Source organism: Radiomyces spectabilis (assembly GCF_025331425.1).
Source record: "Radiomyces spectabilis strain NRRL 2753 chromosome Unknown BYT42scaffold_4, whole genome shotgun sequence".
Lineage (NCBI taxonomy): Eukaryota > Fungi > Mucoromycota > Mucoromycetes > Mucorales > Radiomycetaceae > Radiomyces > Radiomyces spectabilis.
In genome coordinates, this window is record NW_026251929.1 from 1,347,222 (window position 1) to 1,368,232 (window position 21,011).

Sequence of the window (21,011 nt, forward strand, 5' to 3'; positions counted from 1 at the left end):
GTCGTTTAGCTAGGACTATCCGCGACTGGTGAAATTGTCGACTTAATGGTCCGGCATTGAGAAAGAGGGGACGTCCGATCTTCGTGAAATGAGCACACATGGCAACGATACACGGTAGAAAAATGGAGTTCTGCCAGCCGTAATTTTACTTTGGTTGCCGGTGGACCACGCTTAAAAAAAGCAGTCATAATAATGCAGTTTCCTCATTTCCTTTGGGTGATGAACTCCAACGCAAGTAGTATGCTAGTAGCATAGTAACATGCAAATCTATTTCCGTGATTATATTCAATATGCGTTATTCTGAAAAAGGTTTCATGGGGGGGGAAGTAGGCACTTTGTATTACATGCGAATGGCTTTCTCAGAAATGGTTCTGAAAAGCTTGCAACAATTTTTTGTTTCAGCAAGCTTCTGTGCTCTTAACTGTTCTGTGCAGGGAAAATAATAGAAAGCAAGAAATCAGCATAATAAAGATATGCTTATGAAAAGAGATTCAGCGATGTCTCAGTAAGAATAAACAGGAATCCATATTAATAACCAAGCGCAATAATGCAATAGAACAAATAAGAACGACGCAAAGGTTACATTGAATCTTCAAGATTGTTTTTGCAGCTCAGAAGCAGCCTGTGAAGAGCGGCCTATCCGAAAGAAAGAGACACAAATTCACTAAACCCTACGTAAGGGAAAAAAAGGATAGATTTTGTTATGTAAAAGAAAGAACATGCAGGGTTAAAGAAAACTAAAAGCTCATTGAAATCGTGTAGTCTAAATTGGAGAAACACAGAACCAACAATATGCAATCCGCTTCCATTGAGGTGTTTGTCTGTTACACTATGGAAAACCTTCACAATACGTTTCCAGCTAATTTTTCTTATCGAGAAGCGTACGGATTGCCATTATAGCATTTTACGTCTTCAACGTGAACAAATCTCATTTGGGGCTTGATAAACCGCTTCTGAATACAGTCTTCCAACTCGACTGTTATTACAACACTGAACAGCACTGATGCACCTCAACGCCTCCAAGCTTTGTGGTTTATGATTCCTTACTGTGCTTTTAATTGCAAACACTTACAACATTGCTATTGCCACTTATAGTGAGCAACAAAGCATCTTGTTTCTACCTTTTTTCTCTCTCCCTTCGTCCGCTCGTCCGACCATACTCTAGCTAACTTACAGTCACTTTTATCTGGTGACTATAAAACCAAGACACAGAGCCAAGCTCCCGCCACTGTACCTCGGCCATGAAGACATATGCAAAAACTATGGTCTAACCGATTATAAGCTTCTTTTCGTATAACTTGTAAGTGCGTCCATAAAAATTGATCTATAACCCTTTCGACTAACATCATATATCATAGCTCTTTTGACAATAAATATTCAAAGTGATACTGTCACTGTCGGATCTCATTACATGCACATAAAAAGTCACAATGCACATAGGCTACGCCACCAAAAAAAATGAAATTTAGTGATGTCACTTAAATTCAATTTTAGCAGTCACATTATGTGCAATCTCTGTGCATTTGCAAAACCCAAATGATTTCTAAAAATGGGATATGAATGACGCAGAAAAAAATTAAGTGCAAACCAGGGGCGAGTCCGAAGGCCGGTTCGGGGGGTGAAGTTGAGGAGGGGTGGCAAATAAAGATTTTTGTTTACTCAGCTGGGGATTAAACTTCCCTTTTCTCTTCTCACCACCTACGGCCAAACAAAATGTTCCCCTCCCAAGAAAGCTTGAAGAAGACCTTCTATATCCCCTCTCCTGGTGCTGCTGATGCCGCTGCCCCTACCGGTGCTGCTCTCTATGCCCGTTTCGCTTTTGCTGGTGCTCTTTGCTGTGCCATCACTCACGGTGCCATGGTATGTTCATCGTCCTTCAACCTCGTGTGTTGAAAAAAGGTTCTACGAGATAAGCTAACCTTCGATGATTATTAGACCCCCGTTGATGTCGTCAAGACCAGAATTCAGTTGTCTCCTGAAGTCTATAACAAGGTAAAGCTTTTTCTCTTGTCGGATGGTTTACCTATCGAATCGGGACAGACACATGCGATACCGGCTTGTCATCTTTTTGGTCGATGTGTTTGTTGACAGGACATTCTTTGGTTTTTAGGGTATGATTGCTGGTTTCCGTCAGGTTGTTCAAGCTGAAGGTGCTGGTGCTTTGTTGACTGGTTTCGGTCCCACTGCTGCTGGTTACTTCTTGCAGGGTGCTTTCAAGTTCGGTGGTTACGAATTCTGGAAGAAGACCTTCATTGATATGGTTGGTGTTGAGAAGGCCAAGGAGAACCGCACGGCTATCTACCTCGGTTCTTCTGCCATCGCCGAATTCTTCGCCGATGTTGCTCTTTGCCCCCTGGAAGCTACTCGTATCCGTTTGGTTTCTCAGCCTACTTTCGCCACTGGTCTCCTCAGCGGTTTCTCCAAGATTTTGAAGGAAGAAGGTGTCTTGAAGGGCTTCTACTCTGGTTTCGGTCCCATCTTGTTCAAGCAGGTTCCCTACACCATGGCCAAGTTCGTTGTCTACGAACTCGCTGCGTAAGTTTTCCAGGATGATTGGGCATAGTCAATCATGGTTCGATCAGAAATACTGATATAATGCTTGTTTGTGCACACGTAGTGAAAAGATCTACCAGAGCATTCAGACCCCCAAGGATCAGCTTACCCCTAGCACTGTCACTTCCGTCAACTTGGGTGCTGGTATCATTGCCGGTACTGCTGCTGCCATCATTTCTCAGCCTGCTGATACCTTGTTGTCCAAGATCAACAAGCAAAAGGGTGTTGAAGGTCAGTCCGTCACCTCCAGACTCGTCACCATGGCTGGTCAGTTGGGTGTCAAGGGTCTCTTCTTGGGTCTTGGTCCCCGTATTGTCATGGTCGCTACTCTTACTGCTGGTCAATTGTAAGTTTTGCGTTATTTTATATGGTCAAAGTTTGATGGAGAAACTGACGAATATTTTTTTAGCGCCATTTACGGTGATATCAAGCGTGTTTTGGGTGCTACTGGTGGTGTTGAAATCGCCAAATAAGCGTTCCATAGACTATACACATCATACATTCCTGTCCGTTAATAGTGTGAATCGTATTATTCGATGCGATTGTCAAAAAATAAAAAGGGCTCCTGAAATAGACATCAACCACCAAATTCCAAAAAAGAGCGTATTAATTGGTTTCGCTACTTCAGCTTCGGATGTTCGTACTTTACATCCTGACGTCGCTCCCTCGCATTCTGATTTTCACTCCAGCACTCTTTGATTTTCTTCCAGTTATGCCTGAAACATTTCCTTTGGGCGTTTTATCCACTCTGCAAACCGTCGTAAAAGGGAAGGTCCGCTGGGTTTCAGTGAAATCTTAGCAATTGGCTTTTTATTTTTTACGCCCCGCTGCTTTTTTACTAAGATTCTGTCACTGCTGTGAGACAGTGCATAAAAAAGGCGGGATAAAGAAATTGGGCTTTTTATTATTTTTATCGACTTTATATCCTGTCACAACAATCAATAATTTGCATCATGCGTTACCGTTGTGGAAGTACAAATCAGCAAAGAGTCTCGAGCTCACGGTGTCCCTTGAACCCAAGGAATACAACTGCAGAGCAGGTGATCCAAGAGCCGCAGTTTATTACTGAGCAGGTTATCCAAGGACCGCAGCAGATTGACGTTTCTTCACAATGTAAACATTTCTCTTGATGATTCTTTTTTCGAAAGATGCTTATTTCTGAACTCTTCAAATTCCCATAGACCATACCAGGCGTTGTCAATGTGGGCGTACGGATCACCAAAGAATCACGAGCTCACGGTGTCCGCTGAATCCCGCGAATACAACGGCTGACTTTATTCAACTTACGCCGCAAGGTATTTTTACATTTCTATTGATACTCTACAAAATGCACACAATTCTGAGATCCAGATAAACTTTGGTAGATCTTGCCAATGTGGGCGCACAGATCATCTAAGGATTTCAAGATACCTCTGTCCCCTAAATCCCAGAAATCCTAGAAACAACAGGATATCCAACGTTGAGAATAACGTTCGATTTTCACCCTCAGTGCCTTCGACTACGGAAGGTATGGATTTCTTCAAAGATTTTTTGAGATTGCACGCATTAAGATTATATTTGCCAATTACCTTTGCTTATCAGTTATGCCAGCTCTTGGGCCAGCTCACAATGCCGCCCGGATACCCTTTGAGGATTTCCAAGGAGGTGCTTCAGTTCATGCTCCAAACGTCAATGCCGAAGGAGTAATGGACAACGGGACCATGACCTTGATCTGTGTCTCCTGGCAAGAGGCTGGGAGGACGAGAAAGTGGCTGGAACCCGACAAGAACCTCGGTTTGTCATTTGCTGCAAACCAGGGAAAAGCCAACTCCCCATCCTTCAGCCACCTCCTGAAGAGCTGCGCCAATTGAAAATGTTGCGCTCCTTTTTATGGAAGCCTAACCCAATGTCTGATTGCCAAGCTGTGTATATCCAAATCACATGGATCGCTGCCAATTGGATAAAAAATCAAAGCATGTGTGCCTTTAACTGAACTTGCAGTTATTGGATAAAAATACTGTAGCTTGCCATATTTTTAAAGGAGTATGGGAAAAATGATGGGAAATTTAGAAGCACCCTTATTATCATTTGCTTGATGAGCTGTATTGATCATTGTGTGGTGCACGTTGTTTCTTCAGGATGCAAACAAGATGGATGTGAACTTTGAAAAGTTTCAGTTGACTGCATAAAAGCGAACAAATCTGTTGGCGCAAACGGCATTATCTTCTTTATTCCTCTTCCCTCGGTCACAAAATGTTGTTTAAAGACCGCCTTTACCTCATCATCAAAGCCATCTACGAACGGAAGAAACGCGAAGAAGAGGAGAACGGTATTTATTTTTATGTTACGGTAGCATATTATACGACTCATGAAATATGATTTAGCTGTGTCTGCAAGGACTGTGGCAAGGCCGGACACAGGACAAAAGACACAGTAAATGCGAGAAGCATCAAGCGCCCTCCACAACAGGTATAGACACTTGAATATAGATAACAAGTCGTCACCACTAACCTCCATTGCCTTAATAGTTGGCAGCAAGCGTAAGCGACTAAGCGATCCAGAGAAAGAAAAACTGAAAACTGCCAAAAAACGGGCTCGATTGGCCACAAGCAATGACGATGACACTATACCGATTTGCTCGAGTTGCAAGCAACCTGGCCACAAGTCTGCACGGCACAATGATTGTCCGAATCATAAATTGACAAAGCATCAAGAATTTCAACGCTTGATGGGGAACCGCTCCGCGATCTGCCGCAAGATCAAACTGTCCACCGTTTTGAGACCGCAATATCAAACACTCATGCTGCAGAAAAATCACTCGAACTTGCGAAGATTTGCGAAACATTGTCATCAGGACCCAATTCTCACAACTGAAACAATTCATAAAAAGGTGTTCACGCAAGGCTGTTTCTATTGCGTTGCGCAACTTGTCATCAAGAAGACTCCCTGCCCGACGCCCTCCTGACCAATTGGCAGGCCTTTCGTAACAATTCATTGTGACGTATGAAGCCGAGCTCGTACCAGGTTACAGTCAATGCTTAACGTCAGCTGTACCGAATTAGCGACCACATATACCAACCTGATCGTGGAGACGTTCGAACCTAGACTTTCGGTTTATTTGAAACGCTTGGTTCGATCGGTTCTCAACGAGGTTACTACGTCTTTGATTTTTCTTCTGACGCCTTCGTCTAATTTAAATAATGCAGTCAAATCGCAAATACACCAATTCAATTGTGGAGAAATACTGCTATCGAACTGTTTGCGGCGGTGATCCAGTGTGGCCCGATCGTGCTACGATCTCCGAGGAAGAACGAGCGGCAATCGACAATATTTGTCAACAAACTAACGCTGTTGAAATGCCCAAACCCGTCACACCTGTGAGCCTGTCATCTAATCCGGGCGCTTATATCCCAATGCTGAAAATGATTCTCTCACAATACGAGCTTAAGCATTCCCAGCACAACCAGCAAGAAGCGGGACAAGACGAACATGCTGCTCTTCTCCGCCTGTTTTCACTGTTTCCGCTCCCGACGTTTAAATGGCGATACATTGCAATCAATCCGAATGTCCTTGCCGCCTTTTTGGGCAGAAGTATACCGGGAACATTTGAAGAAACTGTGAACATGTTTTACAGCGTTTTTAATTTCAGAGGCTGAAGCTGGATAGGTGAGTATCGAAATCATACGGAAAATACCATGAATCCCTCTAACACTTCTGATTATATAGCTTTGAACAATTGCAAGATCCGACTCGAAGAAGGAAATTGGCTTTTGCAAACTTGATCAGAACCGATGGCTTCGGGACCGACGTGATGTTGTTCAAAAGTTCTTCAGTGTCCCAAAATGGTTCCGTTTCTACTCTGACCTGGATTCCGATGTTCGCTACATCAGTCGTGAGGTGCAAGGGGCAGCCCTCACCAATATCTCTTTATGCGGTCTTGATCCGGGACGTACACACGTGTTTATAGCCTCCTATGGTCAGGGTGAAGAACGTCATCAAGTGAGAAGATGTTCCACCAAGGAATACTATACGCCTACCGGGTCTGTCACATGCTAAAGAAGAAGGAAGACGGATGGACCAAGCCCAGGTGACCGACCTATTCTTGAACATTCCGACGGCGAAAACCGTGTCACCCTTAGTTTATCATCGGTACCTCACGTACATCCTGAAAGTCTGACATGTATTCTGCGGTTCAACGGACCAAATACTGCCGAAGGCCGTTTTCATCTGTTCCAAGGCGTGCAGAGGGCGAGAGCCGAGATGGGCAACATCATTATCAACGGTGGTAGAAAATACAACAAAGAAAAAGGAAGCATACCAAACAAAAACAGAAAGAAGAGAAGAAAAAAGGAGAGCGAAAAAAGACGTCCGGGACAGAAAGGCAAACGAAAGAAACAAAGGTGAGATATGGAAAATCAACATTTATTGACAGTGGTGCTCAAAAAGGTATTTCATAGGCAAACGTCGGGCGGACAAGATGGCCAAAAAAGATGAAGCCTCGGGCGTTTGCTCACCAAAATTGGTTGCTGCCTGTGGTGGGTTTTGGTGCCGGCATGTTCGGCAAAGACAGCATATGATTCAACTGACATCGGGTTGGTGCGACCGGAGTCCTTCACGAAGAACTCAAACGCCGGCAAAAGGGCGGGGAGCTACTGGTCGTCACGGTCGACGAATTCAGGACGTCAATGATATGTCATGGTTGTCAACAGGCCAACCTAACTCACGCTCTTTCAGGTTTCCATGCGGTTCTCGCTTGCCAAAGTTGTGGAATCGTATGGAACCGTGATATGAACGCAGTGAAAAATATTTTCAAAATCGCCAACCAAGTCATCATGGTGACGAACGACCTGCAGTTTTCAGCCGGGACACTTAGTTTTTTTTTTTTTTTATTTCCAAAATCGCCGTATCGAACATGGTTTTCTTTTCTTAGGAGAAGAATTTTAGATTTTTATTGCCTTAGGGCAGCAGACATCATGTATCATAAAGAAAAGCAGAGTCACAGCGTTTTTTCCTTTGGTGTGACAAGACTAATGAGACCGGGAAGAAGGTTCCATTTTCATTTTCACTGAGAACTGACCTCAATGCAGGAAAAAACACTGACGGCCGCATGTTGTATCATTGGCGATGAAATTCTGTCTGGAAAAGCCCACGATGTCAATTCCCACTACTTGGGTAAGCTGTGGTGAAGTTGAAAGAATCCAGCATTAGTTTTCTCTTTTTGTCTGAGCAAGTCTGCATACGACAGCAAAGTTCTTATTCAGTCTAGGCATTGAGCTGAAGCATGTTGCTGTTGTTGGCGATGATATGTCCGATATTGGGGATTGCGTGCAACGATTATCGCGTCTATATGATTTCGTGTTCACTGGAGGTGGCATTGGTGAGCTGCGAAAACAAGAGAGCTCTTTTTTTATTTATAGCTATTTCACTGAGAATGGAATCAACTTAGGGTCGACGCACGACGATATCACCTATGATGCTATTGCTAAAGCGTTCAACTTGCAGTTAAAGTTCGATCCTGTTACTTACAGGGTTATCGAAGAATGGGCAGGCAAACGCGGTGGCAAAACCGAGTTAACTGCTTATCATAAGCGATTGGCTACTTTCCCCTATCCTGCCCAGTTGTTGCGTACCCATCGATCCGGTATACCGATCGTCGTTGTGTGTGACAATATTTACATTCTGCCAGGTATACCTCGACTATTTGCGACATTACTCAATTCGCTCCGGCCGCATTTTCATGCGAAGACAAACAAGCAATTTTACCGTGCAGAAATTGCGACTCGTCAGCAGGAAACAACCATCGCCGCTTACCTCGAGCAGGCACAAAGAACTTACGCCAACGTCAAAATCGGCAGTTATCCTACCTTTGGTACTGGTGAACACAGTATGGCCCAGGTGGTTGTAAGTGTCACGGGACAAGACATGAACACAGTTCAAACCATTGCAGACAAAATTCAACGGCATGTTGACGGATGGTCACATGGAACTTCGTGGACACAAATTATCCGCGGGCGTCTTTAGATCTCCGTGTTTGCAAATCAATCCTATATCGTTGAAAAGGGGCTATCGATCTTTTTTTTTCATTTTTCAACTTTTCATATTCGAGTATGGCCTTTTTTATTCCAAATATTTAACATCTACTGCTTACAAAATTTACTTTTCAGGATACCAATAAACAACAACGTTTTTGCCTTCAAAATCAAGATAAGTTTTACGGATGGTTCCTCGGCCATTGGTATCTTTTTCGCAAAGGTATTGAATAAGGTCTTCAGTTGTCGTAACTGGTTTACCGGATTGGAGACGTCGAGAACGGAATTGGTGACTGAAAACGCAGCAGGGTACGACAGCGAATGGCTTCCCTAAGCTTAACGCCGCGTCCACAATAGGCTCAGTGGCTTGATCTGCGTGCAAGCCTACCAACAATGCCACTTTGTCGAGAAGCGCGGTTTCCCGGTTCAGCAATTCATCGTCAAGCATACTTGGCAGATATTGAGGTTCGACGTCGCAAGGCCAGCCTTGGCGCTCGTCGATAACGCCATTCTTGCTGATGTGGACAAGCATCAAACGTAACAATCTCGTATACCAGTAGGGAGGTCGTTTTCGTTCGTTGGGTTCAACCACCGTGGTTGGAATGCCATAGCCACGACTCATAAACATAGCTAGTTCTCCTTTGCCGCCAGCGATATCCAGCGCTTCAAAGCCACGGGGAAGAATAGGAGCAAAAGTGTGAAAGATCCATTCCGCAAAGATCATGGCTCGCATCGCATGAGGCTTTTTAGATTTATGCGGATCGTTGACATCCTCGGTTAACTTGCGACGAGTTGCTAAGCGCTGGCGCCATGGTTTAAAAACCTTTTTCAGTGACGAGCAACGTCAGCGGGTTCTTACCTCTTCCACCCAGAGCTCTCGAGCACGAAGGAAATCGTCCCCTGTGGGATGTTGGAAAGGGCATAGATCTTGTTGAAGACAATGCCGTTGATTAATCCAAAACTTACATACCAAAGTCGACTTTTCTTTGAGGGATCCAGTTGATGTTCGGACGGTGTCTTTGGGTTGATTGCTGGCTAAAGGAGGATCTGATATGAAATGCTTCCCCTTTGGATTATCGTATACATGCAATACTTGTGGTAGACTATTGCATTGAAAAACCGCATAGGGCTTTTGGACGGTTTCCATGGGGTCATTGGGGGTCCCAACCTCCAGCTGAATTCTATTGCCAGGTCGACAGGCTCGATAACTTTCTTGGAAAGTCCAATCGTCTATTGAGCCATCATCGGAACGAAAAAGTACTTGCACCTTGGGATCATCCTCATCTTCGGGCTGCAGATCGATAAAAAATAAGGTTTTGAACAATTTCCGACGGTGCCGTATCTGTCCTCTTAGCGACTGGATATTGTGGCGACCATATTTTTCCGTCATGACAAATATGGTGTTGCGGATATAACAATAAAAAACTACAATGTTAAAAAAAAAAGATTTTGAAGGGCATTCTTGCCCCAATTCGGCACAGTCACATTTGGCACCATTTAGCAACATTTCTTATGATGAATTGATAGAGTTTATGAGCTTGGGAAAAAATAAAAAGAGAGGTCTATTATACACGAGAGGCCATTTCCTTTTCAATAGCCTGATCAATGGCTTCAATGCTGTTAGAAAACTGGACTTTTTTCAAATCACGCACAAGTGACTTGGACAAACCGAGCGATTCGACATGGCTTCCTTCCAAGATCTCCTTGACGGTGACTTTTTCTTTTTCGGAAAAGATGCGAGCCAGTGTTTTGGTAACCATTTCCTTTTTCAAATCCGTTGGTCCGTCGATATATTCGATTACTGCCATAGGAGCGTTATCGCCATATCGGTTGCCCATGCGCTGAATACGGGTATAACCACCTTGACGATTGGCGAAACGAGGAGCCAGTTCGTCAAATAATTTAGGAATGGTCACATCACGAGTCTATACAAGATTATTGCAGGACATTAGCAATGACGAATTTAACCGTTCGTAGGATGAGGGCATACATTGAGATAAGCGATGGCTTGTCGTTTGGCGTTGACATCGCCCTTCTTGCCGAGTGTGATCATGGCATCGGCGATGGGTTTTAATTCTTTGGCCTTGGGTACTGTGGTTTCGATACGGCCGTGCTCGATAAGTGAAGAAACCATATTCCGCAGCATCGCATTGCGATGCGATGATGTACGGTTCAGGCGTCGAAAATGCTTGCCGTGATGCATCCTTGAAGTACGGAAACGAGTGAAAAAAAAGTTGTTTACCCAACGGCTCGGCCCCGCTTTTCCTAGTGCCCTGTGGGTAACCAAAAAAGGCAAGTGTGACGGTTTAAGAAAATGAAATCCTTCAAATTTCGGGTGCAAAAAGAAGCCCGTTATCCTCGAATTTAAGCGATTGAGGTTCTTTTATTGATCAGTTTTCACGTCAAATGACTATCCTACTGAGGACACACCAATTGGTCTCGAGAGGTATAGCTCCTATGGTTTTGCGGTGTAAGTGATTATCCCACTCAATGTTGGACACAATGGTTCCATGCAAGCTGTGTCTCACTAAACTTGCGGCATAGCTCAACGATCGTTCATGTCGTCGCAAGTACCAAAATTTCACGAAAAGGATCCTTTGCACGAAGGCAACAAGTATAGTCGAGTACCTGAGCGTGGATTTATCGAGCTGGAAGGACAAGATACCACCAAATTTCTGCAAGGACTGATTACTAATCATATGCCACGCTTATCCACGGGCGGCGATGGATTCTTTGCAGGATTTCTTACGCCACAGGTAAATGAAGCACTTGATAAAAAGTCATACGCATATGAACAAATCAGGATAAAGCCCCTAAACACTTGAAAATGATAGGGTCGTGTCCTTTATGATGTCTTTATTTATCCTGTGAATCACGGAGACAATTTCCCGCATCCCAAATTCATGGTGGAATGCTCTTCATCATTGACTAGTTCGTTGTTAAAGCATCTGAAGCGTTATGTTTTACGCTCCAAAGTCAAGATGCGGGATGTCAGTGAAGAATATTCGGTATATAACATCTGGGGACAGGCTATCAATAGCGCAACCACAAAGGCTATCACCGATGTACCTACCGGTATGCTCGTGAAAACCGACAAGAGATTGACGGATATTGGATGTATGGATCCGCGTGTTCCCGGTTTTGGTTATCGTGCCGTTTTGAAGCAAGAAGAAGGTAATGAAAAGATACAATGGGAGCTTTCCAGCCAGCGTCATTTCATCACGTTACTGATTCGTTTACAACCCAATTGCAGACATTAAGCGAGTGTTGCCTGCCGCTGATTACGAAGAATTATTATCGTCAGAGTATACCATTCGAAGAATATTGCATGGCATTGCGGAAGGTCCTTTGGATTTATGGCCTGAACAAGCTTTGCCTCTTGAAGCCAATTTTGATTTCATGAATGGAGGTGGGGGAACTTTTTACGGATCTAAAATTTTCTAATCCCGATTTACCCGAGTGTAAATTTTTACCTGCTTACTGACCGGAGCTGTAGTCGATTTCAGAAAAGGCTGTTACGTAGGACAGGAGTTGACGATCCGTACATACCACACAGGCGTCGTTCGTAAGCGGGTTGTTCCAGTGCAATATTATCAAGAAGGCGACAAGTAAGAGAGAAAAAAGAGACAAAATGGGTGTGATCCGAAAAGATCTAATATCTGACTGGATGGCATAGTGTGCCGAAGGAGATGAAAGTGGATCGTCAAATTGAGCATTCGTCCGCACTTATACCGCAATTGGACATAAAACCGGTGGATGTGTCAAGTAAACGTGGCGTTGGTAAAACCTGCTCAGCGGTGCATAACATTGGACTAGCATTGATGCGATTGGAGCAAGTTGAAAAGTGCAACCAGGACGGTTCCATTGCTTTTGCCGTACCAGAAGCGGGAAATGTCCGTGTGAGACCGTTCTTACCTGAATGGTGGACACAAGAACAGGCATGAAACAATACATTCAGAAATATTCACGTTAGAAAAAAAAAATATAGAAAAATAGGAAAATCGAAACAAGGGTTCAGCAGAATTTTTTTTGTCATCTGAGATTTCCCCGACGGTTTCGAATAACTGTGAAGATAGAAAAAAAACTTGACCATACAAAAGCCCAATTGTTGGTTCATGCAAGCTCAAGTGGAAATCGCATTCCCCCTTTTAGGTAACCACAGTGTCTGCAAGTGTGTGAGAAAAAAGTACAAAGACACTGATCACCATAGCTACAATCCAGGTGAAAAAAGAAGGAAAACAGTGGATGCATAAGGGGTTACGTAGCACAGGAAACAAAAGGTAGAACAAACCTTGGGCCATGAGAGAAAACAAACGGTAAATCATTTTTTCTTTTTACTTTTGCAACAAATCCAGAAAAGACAGGAGTTTTTTAAGGTGCTCCAAAGGTGGGATGACCCTTTTTTTAGCTGAGAAAAAAAAAAAAAAAAAAAGAAAAAGGGAAAAGGGAAAAAAAATTCGATTTCCAACTGGGGACGATTTTTTCGTATTTTTTTTTTAGCAATTTCTTTTCTTTTTCTTTACTTCTTCCCTTTGTCTCTCTCTTTTCGTTTAGATAAGCCATTTCCATCATCATGGTAAAGCGAGCGTGTATACATATATCGTTTCAATTCTGTTCAGACCGTACTGACGTTCAGGTCTTGATGAATCCACTTTTAGTCCACCGCATTTTCCGACGCTGAAAAAGATCAGTTGAAGGCTACCTTTGATCATTTCACTCATGGTCACGGTATGACCGCTGATACACTTGCTGAAATCTATCGCAAAGCGAATATGACAGTTACTCAAAGTGAAATTGAGCATCAGGTAGGCTTTCGCAGGATACGGTACAAAAGCTTTCGTCGGGTAGTATAACTGATCTGCTTGGGTTTGCATCGGTTTAGCTCCGTCTTGCAGATACAAAGGGTCGTGGACGTCTTGATTTCGAAGAATTCCTTCATGTTATGGAAAAGGTATTCACATGATCCGATGCTAGTTTGATTCATCGTCTAACGGTTCCTTTCCACTTTAGCAACGCGAACATCATGCTGAAGGAGGCTTCCAGAAGGTGTTCAACGAAATGGACTCCGACAACGATGGTCTTATTTCCGGCGAGGACCTTAAGCGCTGCATCGTCGCCTTCGGTAAGTGAAACACCTTTTCAAAAGAAAATTGGGTGACATTAATTTCTCACACACCCGTCATTGTCAGGTGAGTCTGTGACTCCTGATGAAATCAAGGAAATGATGTTGGCTGCTGATGTCGATGGTGACGGTTTGATCAACTATGAAGAATTCTTGAAGATCTTGGTAAGTGGACTTTACTGCCACCCGATACAGTGCTGTAGTCATTGACAAACATTTGTTGTCATTTTTTATAGACTCCTTCCAAGGTCAACGGTCAAAGATAGATGGTGAAAAATGGAGAAAAACATTGACTGTTTGTTCTCTTTTTGTCGACACTTTGCATAGTTTGAATTTTTTTTTCTCTTGTTTGTTCAACATATAATAATAATCGTTTTGTGAAATTTCATCGTGTGATTGTATTTTATGATGACTCTGCTCGTGATCACTGTTGCTTTCATGGAAGCCCTCACATAACTGCGGATACATGTAATGCGTACTAAACTACTGTGTACATTTAAATCTTTGGAGCAGCTGCCGAAGTCTCCGCACTGGCTTCATCTTGGAACGTCTTGAAGTTCTCCAAAAACATTTCGGCCACTTTCTTTAACGAAGCGTCAAATTCTTTCTCATCGCCCTGCCATGCCTTGCGAGGATGCAACAACTCAGATGGAACTCCTTCCACCTGCTTGGGAATAGCCAAGTTGAACACTTCGTAGTTGTCATACTCGACCTTGCTCAACGCGCCGCTGTGAATAGCATCCAAAATTGCACGAGTGTATTTCAGTGGGCATCGTTTGGCTTCTCCCTAAATAGAAGAGTATATATTTAGTTAGTTAGCGTGAGTTGGATCTCTTTTTTTTTTTTTGATCATTTGGAAAACCACTTGTGAGTGTCACTTACCGCTTTACCACCGATCCAGCCAGTGTTGATCAACCAAGCGTCAGCGGCGTGGTGGCTCATCTTCTCAGCCAACATGGTAGCATACTTCTGAGGATGGAGCACCAAGAAAGGCGAACCAAAACAAGCGCTAAATGTAGGAGTAGGCTCCACAATGCCATCTTCCGTACCGGCCACCTTGGTTGTATAACCGGAAATGAAGTGATACATCACTTGGTTGGGCGTCAACTTGGACACAGGCGGCAAAACACCAAATGCATCACACGTTAACAAGATGATATTTTTGGGGTGGCTACCCATGCAAGGAATCTTGGCATTTGGAATATAATCTTGAAATTACAATGTTAGAGTTTCTTTTTATGTTTGTTTTCCTGGATGAGTATCCAGTGAGACTTACCAATAGGGTATGCGCATCGTGTGTTTTCTGTCAAAAAGTCATCGGCATAATCGACGACACGGGAGTCCTCGTTGAGAACGACATTCTCTAGCACCGAACCAAACTTGATGGCGTTATAAATTTCAGGTTCCTTTTCTGCCGACAGGTCGATACATTTGGCGTAGCATCCTCCTTCGATGTTAAAGATGCCCTTGTCACTCCAGCAGTGCTCGTCATCACCGATCAATCGTCGCTTAGGATCAGCACTCAAGGTCGTCTTGCCAGTACCTGAAACGGGTTTAGTATCGAGCATCAGCCAAGTGTTTATGTTTAGCATTTCCCACGCTATCTCACATGCTTACCAGATAATCCGAAGAACAGCGTAACGTCTCCGTTCTCTCCTTCGTTGGCAGATGAATGCAATGACAGCACGCCAGCTTTGGGCATCAAATAATGCATCACCGTGAAAATCTAGAAAGTACAGTAGATAAATTATTCATTTTACACCACGCCAATAGTGGGAGCCATGGTTGGGCAGCGAATAACTACTTACGCCCTTTTTCATCTCTCCTGCATATTCAGTGCCTAAAATGACCATTTCATGACGTTTGAAATTGATAGACACCGATGTGGTCGAAGTCATTCCCGTGGTGTAACGGTTCGCAGGGAATTCACCGGCATTGAAAATAGTGAAATCCGGGGTGCCAAAGTTTTCGAGTTCTTCGTCCGTAGGACGAATCAACATGTTGCGCATAAATAGAATATGGTAGGCTCGCGACGCAATCACACGCACTTTCTTGCGGTATTTGGGATCCCAGCCAGCGAACCCATCAAATACATAGAGGCGCGGATGCGTGTTAAGGTAGTCGATCGCACGTTCTCGGTTGATCAAAAATACGCGCTCACTCATTTTCGTGTTCACTGGTCCCCACTAAACAGAAGCAAATAAATAAGTAATGGTCGTAGAGCCGAAAAGAAAAAGAAAATAAGCCCCATACCCAGATGTCCTTGCACGAGTCTTCTTCCTCGACAATACGCTTATCGTTGGGGCTACGTCCCGTCTTTCTGCCAGAGTACGAGCAAAGCGCACCCGACGATGAAATGACAGTGCCCACTTCATGGGTCAAAGCTTCTTCGTATAGCACAGGAACGGATGGGTTATGTTTGATGGTAACCTGACATTAATCATTAGTTGAAAAAGGTACCGGTAGGAAGCAAATGCTGATAAAACTAATTGCAGCTTCGGGACTGATATGTTACCTTGTCGTAGTCAATGCCAGCCATATTGTGGAGATCTTCCTCCACTTTTGTGTGGGGCGAATAAGGACGTGGTGATCCAGGACGATAGGGTGACGAAGGGCGAGCCATAATGGATGATCAATACACTCTCAATGAAAGGAATAGACTTGGTGGATAATAACAGAGAAAACCGCCGCCGCAATGGAGGGACATGGCTTTTTTATGCTTTCATTTTTTCCCGAGTATTTTTTTAGAACAGCGCGATAGGAGCGGCAACACAGCAGGGATATTGTTTAGGTTCGCATCTGATGACTTTGACGTAGTCATTGCACGGTTTTGTTTATTGCAGCGTGTTCTCTGTTCTCTTTGTCGCTTCTCTTATTTAACTTCTTGGTTTATCATATTGCTTTGCATTGTTTCTCTACTTTTATGGAAGGTCATTGTGTACTATTTTCTCTGTATGCTGCTGCAAAATAGATGTGAACGGGTTATAAAGGAAGTTATATGACTATATACGGTCTATTCATATCGAAGCAACAGTGAGGCTTCTTTTTACCAACAATGGAAAGGGGAGCGTAGCCAAAGAATGGCAATAGTAAACTTTTTTGTTTTACTTCGTGAACATACACATATTAAATCAGTAGGAGAAAAAAAAAAACCAAGAGATAAAAAATAACGCAGACAAGTTTGAGAGAATAAGACGTGCCACATATTTTTGTCCATTAATGGTGCTTTGACCTTTTTTTTTCTTCTGAAATGGCGAAAGAGTAACAGAGAATGCATACAGAATAACAGACGATTATGCTGAAGGAGATTGTAGAATACAAAAGAAAAGCTTGCTTTTCCTTCGCATATGCTCTTTTACCACGGATGCCTGTTGAGCAAATCTCCTGTTTCCGGCAAAGAACAAGCATCTCTTCGTTCGTGGCTTGCTATGGCATCCTTCTGTGATTGCTGAGCTGCATTATTGTATGATGATGAATCGGAGCCTCGATAACCTTGTAATGTCGACATGATACCAGAGGAATACACTTTTTCTTGGGGTATATAGGGATGATGTCGTGGACTACTGATTCGGCTAGGAACGCCCATTAGCAAGCTCCCACGCCGGCCTGTCGAAGGAGATGATAATATGGAGGAATTGGTCGTAGTTGTGGTCGTGGTACTCGTATCACTACTGGCGGCATTGTCCATTTCCATTGAAGGAGGGAAATATGGTCCTTCGCGCGCGTTAGGGGTCATAGGTGATCCTGTAACACTGTGAAACGCCGATGAATGAAGGGGCATCATTTTTAGCCCAGGCTGTTTAACACCTTGTTCAGGCGAATGACCTGCTATCACCGCATGCGAAAATCATAGTGAGAAGCTTATCCTTTGTTTTGCGCTGATATCAAGGTAGGCCGTATCATAACGGTTCTTCTTACCATAGAAGGGTTCGCTGGTTTCATTATTTTGCTTTTCGCCCCCTAGTTCTGGCTTCACCTTGTTGTTGGTTTCAAGCACTTCTTCACCAAAGTACAGATTACGTACCGAAGATTGTGAAGTGCCATGAGCGGAGAGTGGGGGTGCTGGAAGTCCCGCCGGAATGGAAGCACCGTTGCTGTGAATGCTCATCATGGGATGGGAATCGCTATGACCACCGTGATTGTTGCCTACACCACCGATGGTTGCTGCTACACTGTTGGTGGCGGGACTGGCGGCATTGCCAGAGCTGGGCCCCATTTTTTCGGTTCCTCCTGGATACGTTGGTGGATAATTCGGCACGTTTCCATAGCTTGCTCCCACCATGCCTCCTGCAGATGAACCCACACCCGTTGATGAGCGGTATTCATTCTGAGAGGAAAGCATATACATTTCATCATTCATAACACTGGACGAGACTGGTCCGTGAGCACTTTGTGAATGGCTGTAATCTGCGGAACGAAACCCTATTCCCACTGTTAGTATGTCTTGATCTCAAAATCCCTGTTTTTTGCCTTCCGGTTTTTTCTGGTTTTTTTATAGGCGTACAAATAGAAAATGACATGTGTTTTGCAGCTTACCATGCTCTTGATGTGGATTGGGTGGTGGCATTACGTCTGTCATCGTGCTGCTATTTCGTTCCCAGGGTGTACCGGGATGGAAAGGGCTCTGGTATGTCCCTTGTTGTTGCCGAAATGTGCTTGAAATCCCATTCATACGATTACCAGCAATCGTATTATGTAATGGGGTGTACAAAAATACGGTTGGCTCATCCACAAATAAAGGGTACAAGATATCTTGGATCTTATATTGTATTGCAAGTGCTTTGGCTCTGTCGAACGTAATCCTAAAACAGGAAAGGACGTTTTTTTTTTGAGTTTTTGGTCAGAGGGCATGCAAGTGGTAGGAATCATGATGCAAAGAAACCAAAACGGAGCCAACTTACCATACACCTTTAAGATGCATTGCGCCAACTTTGACGACGACGCGTCCTTTTTCGTTTTTCAGGATACCATCACGTTTGCCGCGAGACATTCCCGCCACATTGAGGAGTTTGGTTCCGTTGATCATGTCGTTATCTGCGATAGCAGGAATGATATTTCACACAAAAATTTTTTGGGCGTTAAACAGCTTGCTGAAAGTAAACAAACATCAACTGGAAAAAAAAAATTGAAGTGATACACACCTTGACGTCGCGCAACACAAATGCCATTTGCATCCACCTGGTAGCAAATAGTACCTTCATCTTCCCATAAAGTAGTGGTTAACTTGGGTCGAGGTACCAAGCCTGCATGTCGTGGTGAATGGCCGGCCATATGGTTCAATCCATATGGATAACTCATGGGTGGGTAACCAGACGCGTGCGAAGGTGGATGCTGATGCGGCAAAGGATGGTGATGATGATGATGATGATGACCATAATTCATGCCTGGTGCTGTAGCGGGATTTAGCGTAGCCGCAGAAGACGCATTAGTTGTTTGTGGCACAAAGTAATGTTGCGAGCTACTGTATGCGTGAGGTAACATAGTGGGTGCAGCAGAAGATGGCGGTGACGACGTCGGAGTAGGTGAATCGGCAAGATTACCACCAGAATGATGATGCGAAGAACTGCTATCGTTATGGGTATTGGGTATATCTGGATTCGCGTTGTGATAACCAGACGGTGTTATTGTGTTACTCGTCGTGGGTGTGCTGGCTGAATCGTTGGAGTTAGGATGCTTGTTATTTGTCCAACCATCAAATGTATCTTGGGATTGCCATGCACTGCCGGGCTTATCTAGCGTCAATCCTGTTGGATGAGGGTTGGTGTTTCCTCCCGCATAACCGCCGATATTAGTACTGTTGGGAATGACAGGTGGATAGCTGTGATAGAGCGAAGGCATCGAGGCTGGTCTGCCGAGCGGATGGGCATGAGAGGTAGTGGATGGCTCATGTGATTGTTTCATTGCCTGCCCGTAATGATAATTCGGTAATTGTGGCGACGAAGTGTATGCACTACTAGGATACATAACGCTTCTTGTTGGTTCCTTTTATATAGAGAAAGAAGAAAAAAGGAAAGTAGTCGAATTTGGGGTTTTCGCGCCAACGATGCTTATGGATACGAGTTTTTTTGTATGCAAGGACCCTTTTTTTTTTTCTCTAATAGAATTAGAACAGGTATTAGAAGCTAAAAAGGAAACTTCGGCATGACGAAAGAACGAAAGATATCGAAAAGAACCGAATCATGAGAAATGAGTGAATCTTACTTTGGGATTCACAGTTTCACAGCAACAAAGAAACTTTTGGTTGCGTTCAATAAAATGATGATATGATTTGATTTGCAGCTACCGGGATCGAAATGGATTGCGATACGAAGACGGACGACGATAAATGATCCTTCGAAATAAGCCCGCAGAATATCAGTGAGTTAGAATTAAAGAAGAGTAGACACAAAGACAAGAGAGGAAAAACGAAGAAAAGAGAAAGAAGAGAAGATATATCGAATGATAGTAGCTAAATACATCGTGCTTAGCCATACTCCAAGGGGAATAACCCGACGTCTGTTTGTTGATTTGCGGGGAGAGGTGAAGAAGAGGGAAAGAGGGGGTCACTTACCTCTGGGTGAAAGCTGTTCGGAAGATAGTGAAAAGAAAAATATAAGAAAAAGGAAAAAGAAGGAGGGTGCTAATCGCGCAAAATAAAATAACAGAATAGAAAATAGGAATTATGCAGATTGTAATGAAGTTGCGGCCTGACTTGGTCCCAATGAAACCTTTGTCTATTTCTCTCTTTTTTTTTAAACTCCAGTCAAAGCGGATCGAGGGTTCGCATCCAAAGGGGTTGGGGGGAGGAGGGGAAAAAAAAGAAGAGGGACTGTCGAACCAGGAACACGGATCGAGAGGAGAGGCTACTGTGTAGAAAAGAGAGAGAGAGAAAAAAAAAGGGATACAGCGGGGATCAGAGTCCAAGGAGTCTATTGGTCTAAGAATTAAGAGCATGGGCGATAAGAAAGATTCAAGGTAGAATCTTTCTCACCGATAATCGAATTCGGTTGGGAAAAAAACAGTCGGCAATATGCAAAGATATGCAGCTTGCTGTATGTGTATGCATATGCTTATATATGAATAGAAATGATAAAAAAAATATTAAAAACATCAGAGACAGCGGCAACCCTTCAATATCAAATCATCATTCCAAATTACAAAGCAACAAAAACAATGATTGTTGCCATGGTGGAATAACAAGAATCACGAGTTTATGCAGTGGCCGCTCATTTTAATTTCTATTTCGTCATTTCGCTATCTCTTCATCTTGGTCTGTGAAGGCTATTACAGTTTGTATTTACGGTAATTGCGCTCTATATAATACCGCAGGAGAATGATTTTGGTCGATT

The 21,011-nt window shown here is 43.6% G+C and overlaps 12 protein-coding genes across 12 annotated transcripts; 5 read left to right on the plus strand and 7 right to left on the minus strand.

Moving 5' to 3' along the window:
* The first annotated feature begins 1,587 nt into the window (after positions 1 to 1,587).
* BYT42DRAFT_563231 (mitochondrial carrier domain-containing protein) lies at positions 1,588 to 3,138 on the plus strand. Its single transcript, XM_051567564.1, has 5 exons — positions 1,588 to 1,860; positions 1,936 to 1,992; positions 2,111 to 2,535; positions 2,618 to 2,899; positions 2,963 to 3,138. Exons 1-5 carry the CDS (start codon positions 1,714 to 1,716, stop codon positions 3,024 to 3,026), a joined length of 975 nt encoding a protein of 324 aa, XP_051425347.1. The 5' UTR covers positions 1,588 to 1,713; the 3' UTR covers positions 3,027 to 3,138.
* Positions 3,139 to 4,371: 1,233 nt separating this feature from the next.
* Positions 4,372 to 5,318, minus strand: BYT42DRAFT_563235 (uncharacterized protein). Its single transcript, XM_051567565.1, has 2 exons — positions 5,061 to 5,318; positions 4,372 to 5,001 (listed from the first exon to the last, which is right to left on the minus strand). Exon 2 carries the CDS (start codon positions 4,900 to 4,902, stop codon positions 4,642 to 4,644), a length of 261 nt encoding a protein of 86 aa, XP_051425348.1. The 5' UTR covers positions 4,903 to 5,001; positions 5,061 to 5,318; the 3' UTR covers positions 4,372 to 4,641.
* A 151-nt stretch (positions 5,319 to 5,469) lies between these two features.
* Positions 5,470 to 6,588, plus strand: BYT42DRAFT_643441 (uncharacterized protein; the record flags this gene model as incomplete). Its single annotated transcript, XM_051572607.1, has 3 exons — positions 5,470 to 5,683; positions 5,739 to 6,149; positions 6,319 to 6,588. Exons 1-3 carry the CDS (start codon positions 5,567 to 5,569, stop codon positions 6,586 to 6,588), a joined length of 798 nt encoding a protein of 265 aa, XP_051425349.1. The 5' UTR covers positions 5,470 to 5,566.
* Positions 6,589 to 7,405: 817 nt separating this feature from the next.
* Positions 7,406 to 8,644, plus strand: BYT42DRAFT_563243 (MoaB/Mog domain-containing protein). The gene is made up of 3 exons (XM_051567566.1): positions 7,406 to 7,704; positions 7,778 to 7,909; positions 7,979 to 8,644. The coding sequence occupies exons 1-3, from the start codon at positions 7,614 to 7,616 to the stop codon at positions 8,551 to 8,553; spliced, it is 798 nt and encodes a 265-aa protein (XP_051425350.1). The 5' UTR covers positions 7,406 to 7,613; the 3' UTR covers positions 8,554 to 8,644.
* Positions 8,645 to 9,985, minus strand: BYT42DRAFT_563245 (uncharacterized protein). Its single transcript, XM_051567567.1, has 2 exons — positions 9,421 to 9,985; positions 8,645 to 9,363 (listed from the first exon to the last, which is right to left on the minus strand). Exons 1-2 carry the CDS (start codon positions 9,949 to 9,951, stop codon positions 8,686 to 8,688), a joined length of 1,209 nt encoding a protein of 402 aa, XP_051425351.1. The 5' UTR covers positions 9,952 to 9,985; the 3' UTR covers positions 8,645 to 8,685.
* A 95-nt stretch (positions 9,986 to 10,080) lies between these two features.
* BYT42DRAFT_643444 (ribosomal protein L17) lies at positions 10,081 to 10,846 on the minus strand. The gene is made up of 2 exons (XM_051572608.1): positions 10,552 to 10,846; positions 10,081 to 10,486 (listed from the first exon to the last, which is right to left on the minus strand). The coding sequence occupies exons 1-2, from the start codon at positions 10,762 to 10,764 to the stop codon at positions 10,127 to 10,129; spliced, it is 573 nt and encodes a 190-aa protein (XP_051425352.1). The 5' UTR covers positions 10,765 to 10,846; the 3' UTR covers positions 10,081 to 10,126.
* BYT42DRAFT_563252 (uncharacterized protein) lies at positions 10,830 to 12,993 on the plus strand. The gene is made up of 7 exons (XM_051567568.1): positions 10,830 to 11,031; positions 11,106 to 11,317; positions 11,396 to 11,735; positions 11,815 to 11,970; positions 12,058 to 12,169; positions 12,238 to 12,713; positions 12,783 to 12,993. The coding sequence occupies exons 1-6, from the start codon at positions 10,968 to 10,970 to the stop codon at positions 12,503 to 12,505; spliced, it is 1,152 nt and encodes a 383-aa protein (XP_051425353.1). The 5' UTR covers positions 10,830 to 10,967; the 3' UTR covers positions 12,506 to 12,713; positions 12,783 to 12,993.
* BYT42DRAFT_563254 (uncharacterized protein) lies at positions 12,975 to 14,051 on the plus strand. Its single transcript, XM_051567569.1, has 6 exons — positions 12,975 to 13,137; positions 13,220 to 13,366; positions 13,444 to 13,512; positions 13,572 to 13,683; positions 13,751 to 13,848; positions 13,920 to 14,051. The coding sequence occupies exons 1-6, from the start codon at positions 13,135 to 13,137 to the stop codon at positions 13,947 to 13,949; spliced, it is 459 nt and encodes a 152-aa protein (XP_051425354.1). The 5' UTR covers positions 12,975 to 13,134; the 3' UTR covers positions 13,950 to 14,051.
* BYT42DRAFT_563257 (phosphoenolpyruvate carboxykinase [ATP]) lies at positions 14,052 to 16,486 on the minus strand. The gene is made up of 7 exons (XM_051567570.1): positions 16,199 to 16,486; positions 15,937 to 16,113; positions 15,492 to 15,869; positions 15,301 to 15,409; positions 14,960 to 15,226; positions 14,566 to 14,891; positions 14,052 to 14,470 (listed from the first exon to the last, which is right to left on the minus strand). Exons 1-7 carry the CDS (start codon positions 16,304 to 16,306, stop codon positions 14,180 to 14,182), a joined length of 1,656 nt encoding a protein of 551 aa, XP_051425355.1. The 5' UTR covers positions 16,307 to 16,486; the 3' UTR covers positions 14,052 to 14,179.
* Positions 16,487 to 16,765: 279 nt separating this feature from the next.
* BYT42DRAFT_563259 (uncharacterized protein) lies at positions 16,766 to 18,241 on the minus strand. Its single transcript, XM_051567571.1, has 3 exons — positions 17,942 to 18,241; positions 17,602 to 17,888; positions 16,766 to 17,511 (listed from the first exon to the last, which is right to left on the minus strand). Exons 1-3 carry the CDS (start codon positions 18,037 to 18,039, stop codon positions 17,039 to 17,041), a joined length of 858 nt encoding a protein of 285 aa, XP_051425356.1. The 5' UTR covers positions 18,040 to 18,241; the 3' UTR covers positions 16,766 to 17,038.
* On the minus strand, positions 18,176 to 18,954 carry BYT42DRAFT_493454 (transcription regulator HTH, apses-type DNA-binding domain-containing protein; the record flags this gene model as incomplete). Its single annotated transcript, XM_051564214.1, has 3 exons — positions 18,176 to 18,485; positions 18,585 to 18,717; positions 18,825 to 18,954. The coding sequence occupies 3 exons, from the start codon at positions 18,952 to 18,954 to the stop codon at positions 18,176 to 18,178; spliced, it is 573 nt and encodes a 190-aa protein (XP_051425357.1).
* A 941-nt stretch (positions 18,955 to 19,895) lies between these two features.
* Positions 19,896 to 20,682, minus strand: BYT42DRAFT_269879 (uncharacterized protein). Its single transcript, XM_051562795.1, has 2 exons — positions 20,234 to 20,682; positions 19,896 to 20,131 (listed from the first exon to the last, which is right to left on the minus strand). Exons 1-2 carry the CDS (start codon positions 20,614 to 20,616, stop codon positions 20,038 to 20,040), a joined length of 477 nt encoding a protein of 158 aa, XP_051425358.1. The 5' UTR covers positions 20,617 to 20,682; the 3' UTR covers positions 19,896 to 20,037.
* Between the last annotated feature and the right edge of the window lie 329 nt (positions 20,683 to 21,011).